At 44.2% G+C, this 25,091-nt stretch overlaps 1 protein-coding gene across 4 annotated transcripts; it reads right to left on the bottom strand.

Annotated features, from left to right (window-relative positions):
• Positions 1-4,895: 4,895 nt before the first annotated feature.
• Lsmem1 (leucine rich single-pass membrane protein 1) lies at positions 4,896-24,207 on the bottom strand. 4 transcript variants are annotated; one of them, XM_052738376.1, is made up of 5 exons: positions 24,095-24,207; positions 15,883-16,013; positions 14,071-14,199; positions 8,690-8,873; positions 4,896-5,894 (listed from the first exon to the last, which is right to left on the bottom strand). In XM_052738376.1, the coding sequence occupies exons 2-4, from the start codon at positions 16,007-16,009 to the stop codon at positions 8,743-8,745; spliced, it is 387 nt and encodes a 128-aa protein (XP_052594336.1). In that variant the 5' UTR covers positions 16,010-16,013; positions 24,095-24,207; the 3' UTR covers positions 4,896-5,894; positions 8,690-8,742. The 4 variants fall into 4 exon arrangements, with proteins under 4 accessions (XP_052594336.1, XP_052594337.1, XP_052594338.1 ...); XM_052738377.1 differs by lacking the exon at positions 24,095-24,207 and adding an exon at positions 23,703-24,056; XM_052738378.1 differs by lacking the exon at positions 24,095-24,207 and adding an exon at positions 18,370-21,795.
• Positions 24,208-25,091: the final 884 nt, after the last annotated feature.

Raw genomic sequence — 25,091 nt, forward strand, 5'->3', positions numbered from 1 at the left:
TGCTGGTATTACACCTGTACACCACCACACCCAGCTTGAAATAAATACAGTGCCACAAAGTAACCACACCCCAACTTAGAAATATTACATTTCCAAGACTCAGAAATTCTCATTGTGTCCATTCCCTTCCAATGAAAGGAGGCCAACTTCCTGATTTCCTACATATGGACAAATGATTTCCTGCATATATATATAATATGTGGGGGGAAATCCTTCAAGTTAAAGTCATTAATAGACTAGAAGTGGGGGGAACCCATCTCAGCACAGTGAAGGCCTATAGTCAAAGGACAAGCTCTCGGAATAACGCTCACAGACAGTCAAGATGATCTAGTGGGTAAAAGCACTTTCTGCACAGGCCAGACTGTCTGACTTTGACCCCAGGAACTCACAGTGGAAGGAAAGAACTGACTCCCGAAAGCGGTCCTCTGACCTCCATGCATGTACTGGAAAACCCATGTACCTCCAAACATCATATACCACACACACACACTATTATAACAAATGACATTTTAAAATTAGCTTTAATTTAAAACTTAGAAAAAAGAAACCAACAAAAACTACATATGTTCCTTAGGTTAGTGTCAGAAGTCGGCATACAAAACAGAAACCTGCATGCGTGAGCTCACTGTAGTGTTGTTTGCAATAGCTCTGCTATGAATCAACCTGGGTGGCCACCAACAGATGAGCAGATGAAAAGATGTGAGAAATTGTATATATAACAGAGAGAGAGTGTGTGTCTTATTCATCTGTGAAGAAGAATGAAACCATGTCATTTACAACAAAATGTCTAGAACAGGAAGGACATCATGTTAAGTGAAATGCCAATACAAATACGGTATGCTCTCTCTCTCTCATGTGAGGAAACTAAACAACAATAATAAAAAGACATGGAAGTAGAGGCTGCCGGGGTCTGTGTGGAGTGACTGGGGGTCATATCGTCAACTCATGCTCTGTGCACATTTGGAATCCCCTTGCTATGTACATTAATATGTGCTAATATGATATAAACAAAGAAAGAGTAGCAAGGACAGTTTTAACTGAGGGTGAGGGAATGCTGGATTGCAGCAGGGGTTGAGGAATGGATGGGAAGTTAAACAGTAGGAGGCATGAGTGTGACTACAGAGTGAGGGAAGAAAATGTAACTAGACGGGACAATGGGAGAACACAAGTCCTTCAACTCCAAAGTCGTTGGTCTTCAAGCTGTCCATGCAGCTTCTGGTGGCTGTTCTGTCCATGCAGCTGCCTGCTTTATTCCTTCCTTTCTTTATTCCTTCCCTTTTTTTTTTGATTTTGGTTTTTCGAGATAGGGTTTCTCTGTGTAGCTTTGGAGCCTATCCTGGAACTCGCCCTGTAGACCAGGCTGGCCTTGAACTCACAGAGATCCACCTGGTTCTGCCTCCCAAGTGCTGGGATTAAAGGTGTGCACCACCGCCCAGCTCTCTCTCGCTCGCTCTTTCTTTCTTCCTTTCTCTCTCTCTCTCTCTCTCCTTCCTTCCTTCCTTCTTTCTTTCTTTCTGATAGACTTCTCCCTGAAATAATCAGCTGCCACCAGGGGTCCCTCTTCACTCTCAGTGAACACAATTTTGTTCTTGTTTCAAATCAGAGGTCATTGGAGGCAGCCTGAAAGAAACTCTTCCTAAGCAAATCCATTTAAACAAACACACAGTGTCAACCAATGTGCCATACTCTGGGGATGCCAAGAAGAGACAAATTCCCAGTTTCAAGGCAAAATTGAGAGGTTCACATAAAGTTGTGGCTCACAGGAAGAGGAGAATATTTCAATGATGAGAGAAACAATGATAATAAAAAAACAAAATCCTCTTTTGTGAGATTGGGGGAGCAGCTCCATTGGTAAGGCACTGGCTTGCCTCACAAGCATGAAGACCTGGTTTTGATCCCCAAAATCCATGAAAAAATACAAGAGAGTGATAGCATGTGCTTATAATTCCAGTACTGGGGGATAAGATAGAAGGATCTCTTGGGTTCACTAGCCAGTCAGTCAAGTCTACTTGGCAAGCTCTAGACCAGTGTGAGACCCTGTCTCAACGGAGGTATATGATATTCCTCAGGATAACACCTGAGGTTACCCACTGACCTCTACACACATGCATGTGCATGTGTACATATATGTGCATGTCTACCTGCACATACATGAACATGCACACACACATTCACAGGAAAGGAAAACTCCTTTGTAACTTCGGCAATTACTATGGAAACACCTAAGGTTTTCTGTTATCTGGACTCCACAAACATTTAGAGAAGGTCCTAGGGGATAGGGAAACGTCTCAGTGGGTAAAGCATATGCTGGGAGGGCATGAGAACATGAGTTCAGATACAGCACCCACGTAAAGAGTCAGGCAAAGCGGCATGCATCCGTAATTCAGCACTGGGAGGGGGAAACAGACACCTGTACACACACACACACACACACACACACACACACACACACACACACACACACACGCATGCACACACACATGCACATAACAAAGGTCTTTGGGTGTACATCAGAGATTGCTTGTGTCGTTTCCATCATTTTTTTCCTGAGTATGTAAAAAACAGTTTTTGAGCCCTAGACAGAGGTACAGTAAGTCAGAAATTGACCCCAATGTATCAGTATCAAATTAACTTAGTCTGTTTCTAGCAATATTTTTTTAATTAATTTATTTATTTATTTTTTGGTTTTTTCAAGACAGGGTTTCGCTGTGTAGCTTTGCACCTTTCCTGGGACTCACTCTGTAGCCCAGGCTGGCCTTGAACTCACAGAGATCCATCTGCCTCTGCCTCCCAAGTGCTGGGATTAAAGGCGTGTGCCACCACAGCCCAGCAGGAAGGAGGTCTTAAATACAGGTTTACAACACAATGGGAGAACCCCCAGAGGGCAGAAGTTTGCTATGATGTTTTACAATCTTGCATCTAAGCTGTTAACGCCCATTGTGCAGGATACACAGACAAGGAACTTCCCTTAAGCATTCAGGAGGGTGGAACCTGGGAGGGAATTAGCATAGGGAGGATATCAAGGTCAAGGTCAGCAAGAAAGGCAATATTTAAAATATTGTTTCTAGCAATATTTTAAAAATCATTTTAGGGCATGAAAAATTTGACATTTTCAACAGTTGAGGAGTCATAATTAATCATTTTTTTCTATTTTTGGTCACCTCTATCTGCTCATCAGACAATAATTGCCCTGTAGAAGTGATGCATCGCATTCAGAAAGAATGGTCCTGTTGGGATAAACTTACACAATTCATTTCCTTGAGGATTCATGCATGAATAGTAATGAAGCATGTTTCACAATCTCAAAGGGAGCTTGCAGAGCCAGAGAGCTCAAGACATAAAGAAGAATTAGGACCACAACTTCCATTCTCTAAATTCAATCCTGTGCTCCCGGCAGCCTGTGTGATTTGAATGAGAAATGGGCCCATAGGCTCGTATATTTGAATCTTTATCTGCCATGGAGTGGAAGTATTCGAGAAAGGTTAGAAAGATTAAAAGGTGTGGCCTTGTTGGAGTGGGTGTGGCCTTTGAGGAAGAGTGTCACTGGGGTGGGCTTTCAGAAGCCCATGCCAGATCCACATTTGTCTCTCTCTTCCTGCTGCCTGTGGACCAGGATGTAAATGCTCAGCGACTGCTCCAGCACCATGCTGGACTGCTCAGCACCATGATGATCATGGTCATCTAAAACTGTAAGTAAATCACCCATTAAATGCTTTCTTTTATATGTTGCTATGGCCATGGTATCTCCTCACAGTAATAGAACAGTAACTAAGACACAGCCCCATTCATTCTTCATACCGTGAAATAGTTCTGTCTTCCTCCACCTAGAAAGATACCAAATACTTACAGATTGGCTCTCTATTCTGTGACACAGCTGCTTTCTCTACCCTGATTCGCCTTCATCCTCCTCTTCAAACAGTTGACCAAAAGCAAGTGTCTACAGAAAGGTCCCTAGGCATTTTTAAAAATTATTTTAGAAAACTGAATAAAGGACTGAGGAGCTAGCTCAGTCCGAAAAGCACTTGTCATGCAAACATGCGGCCCTGAGCTCAAAATCAAGAACCTGTGCCAACAACCTGGGCACGTGGCATACCTGTAATCCTAGCGTTGTGGGTGGAGATACAGGAAGATCCCTGGAACTCAATGGCCCATCAGCCAAGCCTACGTGGTGAGCTCCAGACCATTGAGAGACCCTAGGTAGGCAGGGTCTACAGGTAGCCCCACACCCCAGTAGCCTCTGGGTGTGGTGAGCTGGGCGGGGCACGGTAGGCAGGAGTGAACACCTGAGGTTCACTTCCATTCTACAGACACACATACAGAAATGCATACATATGAATACTCGTACATACATACTAAAAAGAAAGGAAAAAAATCTGAACTGAATGCAAGGCAGTCTCTACTCAGAAAGTCACCCTTTCTAACTACTCAGCCCATCTTCGCTATCTTCAACATGTTGGGTTTTATTTTTCAACTTGAATGCTTCCTTCCCTCAAGTCACAATGTATGGCTATCACCGGCTTCAGTTAACCAATTACCACTTTTATATTGTGATCACATTTCTTTTAAAATGGTTTATTTTTATTTTATGTATGTGGGTATTTTGCCTGCATGTAGATCTATGTACCTTGTGTGTGCTGTGCCTGCAGAAGCCAGAAGAGGGCATCAGATCTCCTGGGCTGGAGTTACAGATGGTTGTGAGCCTCCACATGGGTGCTGGGAATCAAACGTTGGTCCTCTAGAAGAACAGGCAGTGCTCTGAACTGCTGAGCCATTGCTCCAGCCCAAGATTTGTGCTCCTTTTAAACCTGCTTATCTTTGTTATTGTTGTTTTTTGTTTGTCCTTTTGTTTGTGTTAGGGTCCTGGAAAAGTCCCATAAAAGACCATCATCCATGTGTGCAATTAGCAAGAGTGTTTATTAGTCCAATATACTGGGGCTGTCCATCCCATATGAAGGCAAGATGGCGAGGACTGCAGAGGGATGTGTGAGCACAGCCAAGGGGAGGACCTAGGGCAGTTAGGTCACTTTAGGTATGATTGGCTCAAGCGAGTGGTGGTCATATTAGTGTGTTCTGTTGTATTTTAAAAACGGTGGGAAGGAGTCACTCCATACAAGAGGGCCCAGATGAGAGGTTTATCGAGGGGAGGGGAGAGAAGGGACAGAGACCAGTCCCTGGGGATGAGAGTGAAGGAAGAAAAAGACAAAGAGACGGGAGGTGAGCAAGGCCCGCCTTTTATAAGGAAATGTAGGGAAAGTGCACAGGGGTGCTCTTAGTGGCTGCAGCTGAGGATATGTCCTGTCAGGACCCTAAGGGCAGGCCAGTACAGGTGCCTAAATGCTAACATGTTCTAATTGGCCAGGGGTAGTCAGGAGCTGGTCAGGATTATAGTTTTCCATTTGGGGGCAGGCCTGGACAAGTCCCAGGCTTTGTCCTTATTTGGTTATCACCTTAGGCTGTTTACAGCTTAGGCCACCAGGCCTCCTCGTCCTTGCTGTCAGGGGTGTTGGAGATTGATTATCCTTTGTTGGTGGCTCTTCCTCAGAAACTGCTTGCTTGGTTCCAAAAAGCAGGGACCAAGGCCTAGTTCTTAACTGAGTCATTAGGGCAGGCTGTCATGGTATTTTCCTGGCCCTCTCATTTGTTTTAATAAAGATGCTTTGGAGATTGGCAACCACCACCAACAGTTCTGGCTACATAGCCCTCCTAGTTAGAGGTAGCCCCACACCCCAGTGGTCTCAGGTGTCACACAGATCGTGGTGAGACTGGGCCGGTCCAGGCTTACTGTTGCCATGGCAAGGTCTGAAAGAGGGCCCTGCCAGGCTCCTCACGGCTAAAGATAAAGTGCATATCCCAGGAGTTGGTGTCAGAAGACATGTGCCATCCTCCAATCCCAGCTGGAAAAGGACATCAGAAGGATATATGTTGGCATGAAAGAATATTAAAATTTCCCTTCTTTTCCCATCAAGACCTGCCACCAGTCCCTTCTATTTCTCGTCTGCTCTTCTGCCTTTAATACTCTGGCTCCCTCCTCCCACCACACCTGTGGTCAAGTCATTTATGAGTCCAGTGGGAAGAGGTCTTGAGTCCATCTCAGGCAGACCACCACAGACCCCAATGGTCTCCAGACTAAATAGCTAGAGAAACAAGAAACCCTCCTGCACCAGTCACCTCCTGAAATAGTCCCTTGCATCCTACATCTGATGCTATGGTCTTACATAGCATTCAAAAATAATTAGGTCTTTACCAATAGAGGTTTAAACACATTAGTTTATTTCCATAATGCTATGCCCATTATTTTAACAATAATATAACTGCAACACAAACTAGCATTCATTGAGTGCTTACTCTGTTTCAGACACTTTTAATTCCTCCATATCTGTCACCTCTCCTCAGCCTCACGATAATACTGTGAAATAAGCTGTATAGGCGTCCAATTTTGCTAATTGCTTTCCCAAAGTCACAGTAGTGACGCCAGGATTGAATCAGTGAGTTGGATTGCCAGCCCTATGTCCTTATCTGATGGGGTCTGCTGCAGTCAGACTCCATGTGACCAGCTGATACATTTTTTTTTAAGTTACAGTGTGTGTATGAACATGCATGTCTGTCTCTCTGTCTGTCTGTCTGTCCGTCTACCTATGCACACATGAGCCCATGGAAGTCAGAGGACAACTGGTAGAAGTACATCACTTGAGTTCTGGGGATTGAATTCATGTCATCCGGTTTGGCCGGTGCCTTTACCTGCTGAGCTACCTCCCCGGCCCCACCAAAACTTTTAATAGGTCAATACAAGTTCTTGATTTGTGCGCACAGTGCTACAAGCTGGGATAGTTTTCAGACTGTGAATGCTGGAGGGGGTCCTTCCATCCAAACAATACAAGCAGGACTAAAAAGAGGAATAAACTGATTTTCGGGGGCCGGGGATATGGCTCGGTCAGCAAAGTGCTTCCTTGTGAGCATGAGTTTGATCCCCAGAACCTAGGTGGGGTTTTTTTTTTTAATGATTTTTAAATGCTTTACATTGTAAAGTGCACAATGTTTTGGAATAAAGATTGTTTATTACTGAGCATAAAAGTGTTCACTTCGTGAGTAGAAAGGAAGACGCAAGGGTAAGCAGGGGAAGGGAGCATTCTCAGGCTGCTGCATCAGGTCCTCTGGTTTCTGAACGACTTTACAATAAATCCTTATGACAAAGGACTTTGCTATAATAGGTCAATAAAATTGTTCCAGTAAAGCCAGGCGGCGGTGGTGCACGCCTTTAATCCCAGCACTCGGGAGGCAGAGACAGGTGGATCTCTGTGAGTTCGAGGCCAGCCTGAGCTACAGAGTGAGATCCAGGACAGGCGCAAAGCTACACAGAGAAACCCTGTCTCGAAAAAACAAAAAGACAAAAAAAAATTCCAGTAAACATAAATTTTATATATGTGTGTGTATGTGTGTGTGTGTGTGTGTGTGTGTGTGTGTGTGTGTGTGTGTGTGTATGGGTTTTTTTGAGACAAGGTTTCTCTGTGTATCCCTGGCTGTCCTGGAACTCGCTCTGTAGACCAGGCTAGCCTAGAATTCACAAAGATCCACCTGCCTCTGCCTTCCAAGTGCTGGGATTAAAGGCATGTGCCACCACCACCCACGTCAAAATTTTATATTTTTAATGTTCTGCATGATCTTGATCAATTTTAAGAAAAAGTATGCAATATAAATATTTTAGTGCAAAAGTAATAAATAAGTAAAAAAAGTAATTTTTCATGTTTATCCCATCATCTACTTTTATTCAAAATGTGTTTTTGCATCTGCCTCATTTTCGAGTAAACTCAAATGTTTTGAATAAACCAAAATGACAAAAACAAATTGCAATACCTTCTTCAACTGACTCACAACAGTGTATTTTAATTAAATAAAAACTCATACTTTCAAACTCACTTATTTTGCCTCATTTTGTCATGTACAGCATACCTTATTCTTATGTGCTAAAACAAGAAAGCTTCCAAGTATACAATTTTCTACTCTAATTTAGCAAAGACTACAAACCTAGCCAGTTTCTCCCAAAGTCATGAGCAAGGTGCCAAGGAGGGTTTTTTTTTCCATGACAAAGCTAGCAGGCTTATAAATTATACATAAATAGACATGATTGCCTTTCCCTATGTTGCATGGGAGTGTCTCTAGAGTCCGATGATTTTTCACAAAGCAGGAGCTCAGACAACAGTCTAGGCTTTCTCTTTTGTCCCTCAACGTTACCACACACACATCACTACCCATGTTTTCTCCAGCAATCAGCAGACAACAGCGCTCGAAAGCTGTCATCAGAGTGTGTCACCCGAATGGAAGAAGGTGTGCTTCCGAAAAGAGGGACCGCCTGGTTCACCGCAGGCCGATGTAGGAATCCGTACAGGCGCCTGAGGCATCACAGACTACACTAGAACACTGGAAGTCTTCTCACCAAGCTCATTTTCTATAAGTAGTTGCATTAAAGAGCTCTTACTATCGATTCTTCTCCATGCAAGCCACCCACCACCCTAACCCCACCAAAGCTGAAGCAACTGGTTAGCAGAAATGAGCCTGAATCAAGTCCACCCCTTCCCGGCTGCCATCTCTAAACGCCTTGCCTAGGAGCGATTCCCATCCTTGAACCAGCCGGTGTAACAGATTAGATCTGCTGCCTGAAGAAGTCCACTTTCTCAGTCCTTGACCTACGTACATCGAGGCAAGTGTATCCAGGTATCCGTGGCCACTCTCAGGGAAAAAATTCTTTCAGTTCTGTTCCGAGTCCAGTTGGTTGAGCCGCTTTACGATCATGCTGTTGATTTTCTTAAGATCATCTATGTCCTTCCCCTCAGCTGTCAGTCTTCTCGACACGTCGTCCATCTGGTTTCCGGTTTGAACTTCAAAATGGAAAACAGGCTGTTACAGCCGAGCCAGCAGAGGGAACCCTGTGAAGGGCTCAGCTGAGTGCTGAGAGGCATCGTCTGCAAACCGCCATCATCCTGGAAACCCAGAGTACCGAAGAATTGCCTGGCTCGTAAACCCTACTTATGACCTCCCGGTGCCAGGCTAGACCACCCCTGGCAACTCTGTAAGATTCTGGCTGAGACGAATGTGCCAGGGGCTGCCAGTGTGTCTGGTTAGTTCCTCAGGAGTGATTGTTACATTGTCTCATTTCCAGACCCTTTCTCAGAAGTGGCTTTCTCTCTTTCTGGAAAACGACATTCTCTGGGTGCTAACATCTACCTGTGTCTCCATACACACGAACAGACATGCACACACATATACATATGCACATAAAAGATAATGAGATTAATATCTCTGGCCCAAGATGCTTACTTGTACAATAAAAATATACATTTTTTTTCTCATACAGGGGCTCAGGTTGGCCTTGAACTCATGTTCGGCCATCTCTGTCTACCAAGCTTTGGGACTACAAGTGTGTGCCATCCCAGCCAGTGTAAAGATCCTCTTATTTCCCCACCTCACTTTTCCTTTTCTTACTCAGTGTGATCCTGGCCTCCATATAAAACACTTGAGCAGAGCATCGTGGCCCACAGTGAGACTTGTCTTAAAACCAAAACCAAAAGCAAAGTAAAAACAAACATTTGAGGCAAATACCAAATAACTCCTTTTTGTTTTATCTATTTATTTTTAAAGGTTTTTTTAGATTTGTTTTATTTCATGTGTGTGTGAGCATTTAGTCTGAATGTCTGTGCACCATGTGTATACCTGTGAAGACTAGACATCAGATCCTCTGGAACTGGGGTTACCAACAGTTAAGACCTACTGCATAGATGCTGGGAATTGAACCTGCATCCTGTGCAAGAGCAACAAGTGCTCTTAACTGCTGAGCCATCTCTCCAGCACCTATTTATTTTTTTGAGACAAAGTCTTATGTAGCCCAGACTGGCCTTGAACTCACTGTATAGCCAAGAATAATCTTGAGCTCCTGATCTTTCTACCACTAACTCCCACATGCTGAAGCCTGTTCCACCATGTCTCCCTCAAATAAGTCCTCTTTTAAGGAGGGCTGGAGAGATGGTTTAGCAGTTCAGAGCCCTTACTGTTCTTGCAGACGACCCAGTTTCACTTCCTACTGTGGCTCACAACCATCTATAATTCCAGTTCAGAAGACCCGATGCCCTCTTCTGACCTCTGCGGACACCAGGCATGTATGCACATGGTATACATACATACACACATGCAAGACATTCATCCACATGAAATATTAAATAAGTCTTCTAAAAAATAGACACAGTGACATTCACATCCTGCCTTATATTTTACGTCAGTGCCTCTGAGTCCTGAATAGTTCCATCAACTTGAGCATATGAGGCTTCAGTTTCATCAACAGTAAACTAGAGATAATGATAGGACCTAGCCAGGCATGGTAATGTCATCCTGTAAATCCAACTACTCAGAAGGTTGAGGCAGGAGGATTGCAAGTTCATCAACCTAACTGGGCTACTCAGTGAGTTTAAGGCAATCTAGTGAGTCTCAAAATGAAAAGCAAAGAGGATGCTAGCAATCCAGTTTTGTGGTAGAAAAGTTACCTAAAATGCACAAAACTCTAGGTTCACTCCGCAGTATTATTTAAAAAAATGTTTTTTAGATTCTGGACTACACAGTTGTTGGAAGGTATTTGACAGACAGCCCTCAAGTACTCAGCGCATGGTCCCTAGCACTGCATACCTCATCTATAACACTTGTTACTTCTCTTGTTCTTCCTCGTATCCTGTAGATGAGAGTTTTTCCTTTGGGTTGCTTGATTGTCTATAGACATATCTAAAATACCTGGCTAGTTTAACTGGTCATTACCTGCAGTTAGGTACGGCAGGACAACAGGCAGATGTCTCATTTATGTTGGGCTAACATTTCAGAATAAGAATATACTGTCTTTTGGCCCTGTGGGTTCAACTGCTGACCCTCCCCGAGTCAATAGCTAGCTACAAGTTTACATTATCGCAAGGATACCTCGCCTGAGTGCTTCTAAGCAGAAAAGGACATAAGCTGGGGGGCGGGGTGTGTGGAATTAAACACCATCCTTGTTGTATGGCTTCTCCTGGAAAGATGTGAACGAAATGCCCTTTCACCCCCTCCAAGGCACATAGAACATCTCAGAAGAGGGGGTATAAAGAAGAAAGAGCTTGGCGACTGGAAGGGCACTGGAGAGATGGCTCAGTGGTTGCTGCTCAAGCAGGAGATCACAGTTCCATTCCTAGTGCTCACGTTGTCCCACCTGTAACTACCATTTCAGGGAATTCAACTGGTCACTTCTACCCTCCAAGGTCATCTGCACACACATATACATAAAGAAAATAAACCTTTGTTTTTTTAAAGGAGGAGCAGTGACAGCCACAGTCAGGAGAGGAGGAAGAGGAGGGCCAGAGGAAGAGGTGGAGTGTCCTCTACCTATTTCCTCCAAATTGAAACATTCCTGTCTGGATGGAAGAGGAAGGCTCAGAACATTCAAGGCTCGGGAAACTCAGCAGGCTACAGGATTCACAAGACTCCTCTTGAAGGAAGAACCAGTGAACAACTCCAGGGAAAAGGAGAGTGTCTGGCGGAGCTTCCTACAAGTCATACAGGGAATTCCAAGGATGCAGCTTTTTCAAGAAGATGCTGGAGGGGGCTTCCTGGTGATGCAAACTGCCTCAGAGGTACTCATGTTTGGTTCATGTGTTTGAACACTAGGTCCATTGGTGAACCGTTTGGAGATGTTTAGATGGTGGAGCCTTACTAGAGGTGATACATCACTGGAGGTGTATAACGAGTCTTTCTCTGTCCCACCAGCTCCCAAATAGCAACATGGAGACTTCTTATTAATTATTAAACCTCAGTCTATATCTTAGCCTTGTTCCTAACTAGCTCAGATATGTAAATTAGCCCATTTATTTTAATCTGCATTCTGTCACGTGGTTCATTATCTCATCTCTCTGTACTGCTCATGCTGCCTCCTCTGAGTCCAGCTAAAGACCCCACCTTACTTCCTCTCTGAGTCCTCCACCATCTAAACATCTCCAAACGGTTCACCAATGGACCTAGTGTTCAAACACATGAACCAAACATGAGTACCTCTGAGGCAGTTTACATCACCAGGAAGCCCCCTCCAGCATCTTCTTGAAAAAGCTGCATCCTTGGAAGTCCCCAGAAGTCCCGCCTAAACTCTTCCTGCCTAGCTATTAGCCACTCAGCTCTTTATTAAACCAGCCACAGTGACATATCTTCACACAGTGTAAAGGAATATTCTGCAAAGGGGTGGGCACTGAGGGTTTAGATCCTCATCACAGCACCGGTTCCCTCTCTCATGTTCGTGATGAAAGATGTGATCTCTCAGATTCCTGCTCCTGCCACCATGCCCGTGGCTTGCTACCATGCCTCCCCAGCATGATGGACTGTTATCCCTCTGAAACCCAGTGTCTTAAGGGCACGTTATTGCTCCTGGACAGGGTCCTTGGGTACAAGTCCATGGTATGCTCCCACAATCCTAGGTCTCATCTGCATATTACCCCAGAGGGGTGATCAAAACTGATGGAGGCTCTACTGTGCATCTCCCAAGAGATCTTTTAGAAACCCCAAGTTCCCTTTAAGTTGTCTTTTATTGTGTGTTTTATCACAGCAACAGAAAAGTAACTAATACACCTTTAATGCACGGGAGTATAAATAATCCCAATAAACTCATCGGTTCACCAAGCTAGGCTGAAGTGCATTCATTTCTTTTGGGGAGAATAGACATTTTTTTCATGTCTCCACAGGAAAAGTCACACAATACGCCTTCTTACACACCCAGCCTCAGAGACCCAAAGGAGTGTTCTCATGATAACACCTCCACCTCCTCTGCTCCTAGAGGAACTTAAATAAAGACAATACATGGAGTTACAGTTCTCATTTAAAGTTGCTGAAGGCAAGGCAGGCATGGTGACACGTGCCTGCAATCCCAGATCTCAGGAGGCTGGGACAGGAAGATCTCAAATGCAAGGCCAACCTTGGCTATGTAGTGAGATCCTGTCTTAAAAAGAAAAAAAAAAAATGCCGGATACCATAAGCAGGAAAGGGCAGAAGAATGACAGGCTGGAAGACCCAAGCTTCCGGTCAAGATGGCGTTAAACATACTACCCTCTCTGGGGCTGGAGAAAGCACTGGCTGCTCTTCCAGAGGACCAGGTTCAACTCCCAGCACCCACAGGGCAGCTCACAACTGTCTGTAACTCCAGTTCCAGGCGATCTGATGTCTTCACACAGACATACACGCAGGCAGAACACCAATGCACATGAAATAAAAAATTTTTTAAAAGACCCTCCTTGTAGCTTTCGGTGGTGTGGAAGAGAATAGTATAAAAAGGTCGTCTGAGAGGGAACTGTGTTGGCTCTGATGGAGGAGCACACACACACACACACACACACACACACACACACACACACACACACACACACTGCAGGTAGGCAGCTCCTCTCCTGCTACTCAAAGCAGACAGGAGACAGGAGGCTGACATGAAACCGCTGAGGGGTCTCTGTGCTGAGGAGCAGATGTGGGCAAGCCTCTGTGTCACCAATCAAGGGTATGACATGTGTCTCCCAGGCCAAGAGCAGACAGGACGGAAGAGAGTACCAAACAGGGAGGAAGTGACCCGCCCTCACATCCCCAGTACTGACTCGGGCCATTAGCCTGAACCCTTGCCTGAACTGATCCCTGGGGTGATATGCAGATGAGAAAGCATGAGGGGAGTGCAAAACCTCATGGAAATGTATGCTATGTCTAAATGTAATGAAAAAAATCTATGTATGGAGTAAAAAGAATAAAATTAAGTAGGATAAATTGCATACAATTTGGCAGCAGGGCCTCCAAGTGACAAATTAAAAGCTTATATAAATATTTAACATAAATGTGACCTGGCATTGGGGAAGCATGCTGTGGACTTGTGCCCAAGGATCCTACCCAGGAGCAACAAGGTGCCCTTAAGACACTGGGTCTCCCCCAAGCTTTCACTGGAAATTGATGGCCAAAAAGTGCTAGCTAGCCCCAGAAGCAACAGCTGTGAAGCCAGCGATGAAGGACGCACACACAAATACAGACAAGCCTGCCTGAAGTACTTACTTATTAGGAAGATGGCGAAGAACACCAGAGCGAGGCTGACCGTCAGCACCAGGAGCAGCCCCACAAAATACAGACCGCGGTTTCCATTTCCTGCGTTTGTCCCAGTGTTCGGTATTTTCTCCGCTAACGCTAATAGGAGACAAAGCAACAGAGTCTCGGAACCACCCAGAGAGATGTGATGGATGTACTTTTCCCCTGGACAGCCTGGAAAATGACTTCTGCATTAGGGATGCTTTTGGAAGAGCAATTTTGGATCTGTTTGCCTTTCCATTAGAATTCAAAGAACGAGTGGGCTTGAGCTATGTCCTTGGACCTGTTTGAAAGGTTCTTTGAAAACTGTTAACTGTGGAGTCGAGTGGCATGAATTATTCTTTGGAGAAGAAACGGAAAATTGATGGAGGCTCTATGCCCATCTCCTAAGTGGTCTAAGTGGAGCTAGGTAAGTGATGCTGTCCCTGTGTGGAAGACCTAACACCGTGTGGCGTCTCTCAGGAAACTGCTTTTATTATCAGAATAATCACTTAGGTCTTTATTAGACAACAGAGCCACTGTGGTATTTTGGTTCCTTAAAGCTATTTCCAGGATAGATTTGCTCTAAGAGTGAGGCTCTTCCCAGCGCTTGGTGCTGGGAATTGCCTCTTGTTAGCTACTTTGTAACTCTCAGGTGCCAACTAATGCTCAGATAAAGTTGACTAAGAGAGGTGTGAGCCCCTGGGGTAGGGAGAGGCTGGATTACATTCTATTTTCTCCTCCTCTCTGAATTGGTCCCACACATTGTACTGCTTGATTATCTAATCAAGCACCTCCCGTGTCCCATCCTCTCAACAGCTTCAGCCTTCTCATCAAAGCCACACCACAGGCTGACACCAATGCCTACTGCTGTAAGTGGACGAGGATCTGAACCCGTTAAAACGACAAAAGGAAGAACTCAAAAAAAGACGAGAACCGGAATGGGGGTGTAAAGTGGACAATAAGTTCAGAGTGTGCACGAAGCGAATAGCAAGGGGACATCAACCCTTGAGCTTGAATTCTCATCATTTAAGTTAGACAGCCTGGGGCCTGGGGGGCCTGAGAGGCTGGGTTTCTCACACTTGGGGTACAAGATACACTCTGTGTTCATGAGATTTCATTTTGTTCTCATGTCCCTTCTAACACCTTAAATGGACAATTTGTAGTTTGTAAGTAGAAAATGAAGTTGACTTTTTGCACAACAGAATTTTAATGATTTTTTTTATAAACTAGTAAATGTGATGAACATTTTTCTCAGCAATCTCTGATTAAAACAAGACCCCTGGGAAGCAGAGAAGGTAACGAACCTAACCCTGGTCACCAAGAGGCGCGACAGCCAAAAGGGACTGAGCAAGCTGGGAGGCCAGCACTAGCCTCCGCCCTGCCCAGTGACCAACAGTGTATGGTTCTTCCCCAGGAGTTAAAAGGGAAAAAATGGGACATGAAGCAAGCTCTTACTCTGCAGTCCGGCTACCAGGAACTACCTATTATAGCCCAGGCTGACCTGAAGTTTGTGATTCTCCTGCCTCACCCTTCCAAGTGTTGGAATTACAAGCATGAGCCAGTATGCCTGGCTTCTGTTAGGAATTTTGAAGTGCTCAGATCTTGCCAAGAAAGTCAATAATCCTTTGAAGATTGGGAGCATAAAACGAAAACTGCTTAATGATGAATAACGTTTCTAGTACTCAGTGATTGCGGATGCCCACCCTGCCCCCACCACAGGAAACACATCCACCGTGCCCTTGATGTTTTCCGGAAGTCCCAAAGCCATGGAAGCCTGAAACACTTCAGGACCATACATACGGAATAGATGTTGCGATTCTGTCGGACAGAGATTGAGTTTGTTTAAGTCATTTATGGAATCCACAACATAGAGTTTCCCTTCTTCATGGATGCCATGAGGTCCAGCATCCTGGGAGGAATGAGTCATTGTCCTGAAAGAAAACGTCACCGTTAGGAAGAAGCAGCAGAGGAACTGCACAAGCCAGAGCAGCAGGAAGATGGACAGGCATATAGGCTGCCGTCCACAAACGCGCTGCTAGGGTCTAGAAAGGCTGTGTCTAGAAGGAAGTATGTCCTTGGTTGGCCACTGTAGTGGCTATTCTTTGGCCTCTGCTTGCCAGACTCAAATGTGTGGTTAGCATCCAGCAGCTCTTACATGTTTACCCTCAATGCTCTTTCCTCCTCCTCGGCTTCCCACTTCCATCTTATTTTCCCCGGGTCTGATTTTTATTTCATAATTGCCTCTCTTATTAGATGAGTCCTAGTCCGACATGCTTCAAGTCCTTTGTGCAAAACTGCTACTTATATATACAAAATAAGCTAGCCAACAAACAATCATAAAGACAGGCAGACGGACCAAAAGATAACCATGAGCCCTCCTACCTTCCTATTTTAACACAAAATTGCAGTCTTGGACCTGGCAAGGTAGCTCAGTACTTTCCACCAAGCCTGATCACCTGACTTCGATCCCTATGGTGGAATGAAAGAACAGAAGAGCACAAGTGGTCCTCTGACCCCCACACGCACGCCATGGCACTCAAGCAGGACTCCCACATACACTCGGTAAATAATGTAAAAATACTAATTGTGTTTTTGTATTTTCTTCAGTTTGGCATGAGTCCTGGCCCTCAGATATTAGGTACTGGCTGTAGTCATTAGGTACTGGCTGTGGCTTCCTAGGACAAAAACCTCAGCAAATAGAGGCACTAAAGAAAGGTTCTATTGCCAGGCCAGTTGTGGTAGCACATGCCTTTAATCCCAGCACTCAGTCAGAGCTACACAGATATGATTATTATTTTTATTTTCTTTTTTTTATTTGCTTGCATGTATGTACGTGCACCACATGCATGCCTGTTGCCCAAGGAAGCCTGAAAAGACAGATTTCCTGGAACTGGAGTTAGGGATAGTTTCAAACTACCATGTGGTAGCTGGTTGGATCTGAACCCAGGTCCTCTGCAAGAGTAGCAAGTGCTCTAACTGCTGAGCCATCTCTCCAGCCCCCAAAGTGAGGAATCTTTGTTTTTTCTTTTTGGTTTTTCAAAATAGGGTTTCTCTATGTAGCCCTGGCTATTCTGGAGCTCTCTCTGTAGATCAGGCTGGCCTTGAATTCAGAGAGATCCTCCTTCCTCTGCCTCTGGAGCACTGGGATTAAAGGCATGTACGCCTGGCAAGAGAGATATCTTGATAATACCAGGACCAGATCTCTTCCATCTGGCTTCCAAGAAACTGAGATCGCTTATGTAACCAACACTTTTTAAGCTGAGGTTTATACATAAGGTAACATTCTCTCACAACAGCACGATTTCCTCACTGACAAGCCTGAGTGGATTAGGCAAGTCTGCACTAGTGCGTCTTTAATGCAAAGCTGGAAAGATGTCTCGGTGTGCAAAGTGCTTGCCGCACAAGCATGAGGTCCCGCCTTCACATCTCCAGCACATGAAAACTGGGTGCAGCTCGTCTGTAGCCCCAGTGATGGGTGATGGTAGAGACAAACAGATCGCAGGGGTTCGTTGGCCAGCGAGTCTAGTCAAAACAGTGAGCTCCAGGTTCAGTGAGAGACTGTCTCAAATATACTGTGGAGAGTGATAGAGGAAGACATCTGACCTTGACCTCTGCCTACATGAGCGTGTGCGTACACATGTACACACACACACACACACACCACACATATACACACACACAAACACATACACCATACACACCACACACACACACACACACACACACACACACACAAACCACACACACATATACCACACACACACACACACACACACATAAACCACACACACATATACCACTCATACACACACACACACATACACCATACACACACACATACACCACACACATACACCACACACACACACACACACCCCACACACACATCACACACACAATAATAAAAATAAGTCTTTAAAATAATAAAAATCCAGTTATTTCCCAGTGGCACCTACAATTTAGTGGTACACATTTGTAGATCCCTGGCTAAGAAACACTCTGCACTCAGAAAGTCATGCACTAGTTTTTTGTTGCTGTTGTTGTTTTTTTTATGAATTCAAACTGTGTGTTTCCATTTTCCTGAATTTTTAATTGGAAAAAAATGTACAATGCACTGCATGTACTGAGACATTCCACGGCATGTTAACTACTGAAATTACTGAATTTCAAGTGTATGCCATGGAGCGGTCCTGAGGGAATGGAAAGCAGCAGCAGCAGCAGCAGCAGCAGCAGCAGCAGCAGCAGCAGCAGCGGGTGAGAGAAAAGGCTTCAGAGAGCAAACCTCACCCTCAGCAGACAAACGGTGCCCTCCACGTGTCCACGTGTTGATGACTGCCAGGGCGCCTGGCTCCCGACCGTCCTTCTAAAGCGCTTTCTGTCTCGGCGTCTCTGTACACCTTATTATCCCAAACTCTATTTTTTTTCTTTTGGACCAGGAAAAAAAAAAAAAAGGCTGTGTGTGTGTCAGATGGTGGGATCATTGTTGCAAACACAGCTTCTATTTCGAGCATGGTAACGGAGACACAGTGCATTTCTGAATCTGATTTAATACCCTCGAGCTCCCATTTCACCCTCAGGAATGTCATTGCTGTTGCAAAAAAGAAAAAAAAAAGCCTGTTTACAAAGTAGAGGACTAGCTAGAAAAATCATTGCTAAAAAGCCCTATTTTTAGAGTAATAGTCCAGCTAATAAAATTTACTAGCCTAAGAAAGGGATGCCAAGAAATGTACGGGATAGAGGGACGGCATTCAGCCTGGCAGCCTGAAGTCGATCTCCTTCACTTAGTTCAGTGAGAAACAACTCCTGCAAGTTTGCAACACTGTCCTCTGACCTCCACATAAGCATTGCGGCATGGGCATGCTCCCCCCAAAACACACATCATTTAAAATCTCTAATAAAATTTGTTAAGGATGTTTGTTTTTAATCTAAGATAACCCAAGTAAATAATGGAGCTCTCTGAAAGGAAATCTTTGCAGTGAGCTCACAGTGTCAGTAGGTGTAGTTCAGTGTACCTTTTCAGTACTCAGCATGTAAAAAGAAAGACAAACCAGTAAGGAAAGCAGACGGAGGTGAGTCGTGGCTCCTGACTCGGCTAGTAAGTGGATACAAGGTCACATGTCTTGAAAAGCAGAACCCACAGCTGTTGACATCAGTGGTTGCTATCTTTGGCACCTGAAATGAGGGCATTTGGGAGCAACCAACGGGGCTGGTGCCGAGTGTCATTACCCAACCCATGTCACACTAACGCGGCCCTCTTGTCCCACTCCGCTGTGCAGACCCACTGACTCACCAATGGCCAAAGCAGCATCCCTTTAATGGAGCCCTTTCTAATCCTGGAGCTGAGACGCGTAAGTGATTTCATTTTCCTATGCTCTCGATCACTGCTAACAGCTGAACCTTTTAGCATTTAATCATTGCTTGATTTTCTACCAATAGATATTTTGACAAATAAAAATTGTCTCTGAAAAAAGAAAAAAGGATCACTGTGCGTGATCCCCTGCACGTGTTGGTATCAAAACAGAAAAATAACTCACACCACGTTGCATGCTACAAACTCAGAACTGTTTACAATTAAGACTGAATTCAAAGCTTAACAAGACACTTTGTTGAGTGAGTCATGGCTGCTTGTTAATGGCACTCCCGAGTTCACTCTGCAGAGTCAGGAAGCAATTTTTAAAATCAAGTCTGCATCTTTTCTATGAGAAGTGGAAAAGCACAGAGCACATGCAGTCCATTGCTCAGTCTCAGTGAGGAAGAGCATGCAAACTATTTACAAAAATGTGAGTTCTAACTGCTCAGTTACCTGGGAAAGACAACTATTCGGGAACAACGACAGCAAAACTTTCTACCAATTCTGCAGCTGGTTCTTGATCTTCCTGCTGCTCACAAGTGCTCCCACGAGGCCCATAAACCCAGCACATAATTGGTGGTCTATATTTAGTGTTGATTTAGCCACGCAATGCAAGATTCCACCATAATGTCTGAGAGTTTTAGACATGCATTACTGAAACTTCTGCTTTAAAACAACAAACCACCAAGCCTTGATTCAGTTGGTAACTAATGAGGTTCTTATGAAATTGAAGTCAGAAGTCCTTACTCGGTGGAAGTGGCTGGGCTAGGTCAGCTGACAGCACATTCCCAGCACTTCTGCTATGGTATACTCCTGTGTCTAAGTACACTGCCAGAGGCAGGCGCTACCACGGTGACAGCTGGTGTGCAGGGACTCCAGACCAACCACAGGGCTGTAGTAAACAGGAAGAATAGCTGTGATAACACAACTGCACGATGGCCGGTGTGTTAGCTTTCCATTCCTGTTGTCAAAGTATCCCAAATGAGTCCGCTGCTATAAAGAGTGAAGTTTTATACCAGTCCACTAAGTCCGGCCCAGGCTTGCAGCAAGAGAAAACATGGTAGTGGGTACAGCAGAAACAAGTGGCTTTGTCCGATGGCAGCCAAGAGGCAAAGGAGAGGAAGGGACCAGGTCCTGCTATGCCCTTCAAGAGCGTGACCCCAACGATCTGCCTCCCACCGAGCCCCATGCCTAAAGGTCCACTATATCCCAGTGTGCCACAGGTCGGTGACTAAGCAAGCCCACATCACTTTCCTTTAGGGAGACTTTTAAAGATCTCAAGCAGCGGGTCCAGGGACTCCTGGGCCTCCAATTTGCTACAGAAAGTGTGAGTGCAAAGATCACACATTTCATCATTCCTTCCAAGATGATTTCTTCTAAGCTTAGGTACATATCTGCTTCTTGGGAAAACCAGCCATTTCCCTTCCCTTCCATCCACATCAAGCAGCTCTGCCCTCTGGTGTACACAAAAGGCTGTAAGAGAGGAGACCACCGCCCGCAAGCTGCAGGAGCCAGGTCTCAGGCTGGTCGGTTAGGCTGGAAACAGACTTGCAGTCGTTTGTGATCTGCCTTCCCTTGCCACAAGCGCCTGCTCATTACTCAGCTTCAAAACCATTGGAAGTATGTGCTCCAGTTTCCTTACACTGTTTTCTTTAGGGACATCATTAAACTTCTGGGGAACAGGAATTCTCATTTTGAGAACTAAGAAGACTACATAATTGATAATTTTTACCAGAAGTGTCATACATTTTAAACCAAGCTCAAAAAAGATGAAGATGTCCTCATCAGCTTGCCTTGATGAGACAAAACCTTCCTAATTATCCAATTGGTCCCAAATGCCCTATCGCATGCATAAGCCCTGTTTCATTTCTTGATCACTGTTTTCCCCCTCTTCTCTAATCCTCAAGCATTAATCTTCCAGAAATGGAAATACAGAGCCTAGGAACAAGTGGCATCCCATCACACCTGTCTGAAGGTGACTGGTTGTAGTTAGAATCCTAGAAAATGACTTGACCAGAACATGACAGCTTCTTGAATATCTGAAACGCTGCTTAAGAATTTTAAATCAGAAGAAAATATGGTCATATAAATGATCTATCTGGAGACATTTTCAAGGACTCCTTGCTATTTCTTTCAGATTCAATTCCCAGGAAATCCAGTAAATGCCACCAGAGTCGTCACCCATTGCTGACTGTTTTAAAATCAATTCTTGAGCCACAGCACTTCATTGCTTTCAACTCATTTTTCACATCAGGTTCCCAGATATCTTTATCAGCAGAAATTTCTCAATGACTTCTGGAAGTTTCCATCTTTGTAAACTCAAGTGTGGGTTAAGTATTCTTATTTCTTATTCTCCAAACCCTAGTTTAAAAAAAAAAAAAAAGGCAGCATAGGAATAAAAGTCACAAGATGAAAACAGGGAAAAACACTAGAGTTCAATCAACGAGAACACAGTGGGAGGAGACTGAGGTGCCTGGGTTTGCCTAGTGGAGTCTTACAAACCTACCATCGCTGAAGATTAGGACAGGCTCAGAGCTGGAATGGAAGAGGAGAGCATGGACTAAATCGAGGTGAATCAATTAATGTGAGCCACAGACAAGATGGAGTAAGTGTTAAGGAAATGTCTCCAAAGGAAGAAACTAGAAAACTAAGGCCCACAGCCATTTCAGTAGCTCCAACAAAATGAAAAACTTACTTCCAGATTGCCCAGCCCTCTAACCATGATCTACTATGTAACAGATTTTTAAGTGCAAAAGACAAAAAACTCATTTCAAAGCTCAGCATTTCATGCATCAGAACAGAGCAAACCTTTCAAAATTGAGCTGTCCAAAGTCTAATTCTGAACTTGATTTTCTACACAGAAATTGACAAGTCAAACTAGCTTTCAGATGAGACCTTAAAATAACTGACCACTTTTGTATTCATCCCTAAGAAACTACAGAAGGTACACCAATCCAAGAATGCCATCAGGGAAGACAGGAGGTCACTGTAGACTCTGACTTGGAAACAAATCCAAATAATCTCAATGTTTCAAAAACAGCTGTACACTTGGGTAAGAGATATGGAGGCCTACAGTGGATTCCTAGTGAGATCTGAGCATGCTTTACCCAGCAGAGTTGCATTAAAGGATTGCTTGACCACATGCATGGTTACCAGGGGTTTGAAAGGGTCTATGCTTGGCTGTGCTGGGGGAGGTCTTTTGTTCCACCCCTTGGCATTCCTTTAAAAAGCCCTTTAGAAGAGACAGAAAGGGCTGGTGGATAAGGATCCAGGCCCTCCCAAGCTATCCTGTGTTTCTGTGCCTCTACCCTCTATATTTCTATCTAAATATTTCTCACTTCTCCCTTCTCAAGAGTACCCTTGTGTCAAGAGGGAGAGGGACTCCCACAGATGGCACCTAAACAGGGACTAGGGACTTGGTGAAAGGGGGGTAGAGGGCCCTGTAGGAAGCAGTTGGACATGTCCGGTTTTGTAGTATAATGAAGATGGCAATATTCTGTTTTCACGAGTGAAAGTAAAGTGGCTGAAAGATGCCCAAGTGAAAAATGAAGCTGCAGCAAATATATATCTTTGTCTAGGTTTTTTTTCTTTTTCTCTCTCTTAATTTCTATCTATAAAAATTAGAAAAAAAAATTAGGGTAAGAAAGAAAAAATATAAAGTAGAATATAGGAATATGGTGTAGGAATAAATTTAGAGTAAAAGTAGAATGTAGGAATATAGTTTAAGAAAAAATTAAGATAAGATAAGCAACAAGACAGAGGAACTATGTCCTTAATTTCCAACTATAGGGTTATGAACACAAAATCCTGGGAAGGGTCAGGAAAAAAGATTCTTATGGAAGCTTTTGGCCTGGGGACAGCTTAGAATCAAGCCCTGAGAAGCAGAGGAAAGAATTTCCCCTGAGGTAGATGCGATTGAAATAAAACATTTCACTCCGCTGGTGCTGCCACTGTATGAGAACATTGTACCACCAGAACTAGTCTCCATTTGGCCGTGAAGTCAAAAGTTTAGAGAACACACGTTTGGGGGAAAACTTGATAATCTTTCCCTCAAAAACTGAAAGCTTCCTTGGGAAAAACTTAGCAATATTCCTCTCTAAAAATCTAAAAACTTTTCAGACCTTTTCTTTTTCAGATTTTTTTTTTCTCTTTTGGTAGCGGCAAAAAATTAAATTCACTTGGAAGAAACATCTATCAGAATGGGAGAATCACTCATAACTGCTCTAGTGTAGAAAAAAAAAAAAAACCCTGAAGCATTGCTAATTCTTACTGTTAGCATTGTATCTCCGCTTCTAACCAGCAGTCAGGAAGCAATTAGCAAGGGTCCAGGGAGCAAGCACCTCCGAGTTTCAGTGCGTTCCTGGGATACTAGGTTCCTGCATTTGTCAACAGCTTCCTCAAGTGTGGAGCTGAGGCAGAGGAGGTGCGGGACCTGGGGAAAACTGCTAGCATAAAAAAGTAGAGTAAATTTGGCTGTACAAAGCAAGCCAGTGGGCACGGCAACAGTTGCCCACTAGACTGCAAGCCCTGAGTCAGTAGGTGGGGCCATGCAGCGTCCAGGGCTGCAAAAAACCACCTCTCTGAAAAAGCTCTTTTCTATCAGGGAAAAGGCCTTTCTGAAAAAAGCTTTTAGTTCAAGTGCCTTCATTTTCTTTCACTGACCTGGTAAGGCAGAGGAGCAAGCCCTGAGGGGTTTTTGCTTCTGGCTAGAGCCTAGCAAGAAAGTGCAAGCAGAAAGCAGAAGCAGGGATAGCTTCCTCCAAGATGGAGCTGCAACAGAGGCAGTGTGAGAACAGGGGAGGGGCTGCTGGCGTGGAGGAAACAGTAGAGGCTTTGAAATCTTCCCTACAATGAGGGAGGCAGGGCTGAAGTTCCCAAAAATCTCTCTGAAAAGACTTCTAAGTACTTTCATTTTCTTTCACTGACCCAGAAAGGCAGGGGACCAAGCCCCAAGGGGTTTTTGCTTCTGGCACCAAAACGCCTGTCCAAATGCACGTGGGCCAATGGGCATGGTCCACTCCAGGAAAAGTGTCAGGTGAAGGAAATACACCTATCAATGCCAGCTCAGGGAGAACAAAAATCTCCTATGGTAAAAGAGTAAAATCTTGACTCAAAAACCTCTCGTGGTAAAAGCAAGAGCATGAATACAGACCACGTTAACATAAGTTTTCTCCCAGACCTGAAAGGCAGTCTGGGAAATGTAGTATATAACATTACAGCAGTATGGGAAATGTAGTTTTTCAGTTCAAAATAGTGATACTGCCCCAAAACTTTTTTTTTCAGCTCTAAATGCTTTTCCAATGTTAGCTTAGGCTTACCGCCTGAGTACTAAGCACAGGTGAACAGCTTGCCTCTAAGGAGATAATTAAAATGCTAATACCATTTGCCAACAAGCTACTTTGAAATCTTTTAGAAAACAAGGGAATATAGTTCTTACACTGGGAAATTGCTTCTGGTGTGAAAAAAACTTATGGGATTGAGTTGTGCTTAAGATAGAAGGAAACATTGGCATCACTAAAAGAACTCGTGGTAATCTTAAAAAGCAGCTTTAAAAAATTAAGAAGAGAGCATTTTACTCTCAGTCAAGCTTAGATGAATTAGGCTATGACTTCAAACTCCCAAGAAAAATTGGCATCATTAAAAGAACTCATGGTAATCT

Source organism: Peromyscus californicus, unplaced genomic scaffold, assembly GCF_007827085.1.
Source record: "Peromyscus californicus insignis strain IS unplaced genomic scaffold, ASM782708v3 Scaffold_15__1_contigs__length_86483966, whole genome shotgun sequence".
Lineage (NCBI taxonomy): Eukaryota > Metazoa > Chordata > Mammalia > Rodentia > Cricetidae > Peromyscus > Peromyscus californicus.

Coding starts and splice junctions, on each gene's coding strand:
- Lsmem1 (XM_052738376.1), bottom strand. CDS start 16,009: ATGACTCATTCCTCCCAGGATGCTGGACCTCATGGCATCCATGAAGAA. Junction 14,200..15,882: donor AGAATCGCAACATCTATTCC/GTATGTATGGTC, acceptor GTCTCCTATTAG/CGTTAGCGGAGAAAATACCG. Junction 8,874..14,070: donor CTTCGCCATCTTCCTAATAA/GTAAGTACTTCA, acceptor TCCATTTTGAAG/TTCAAACCGGAAACCAGATG.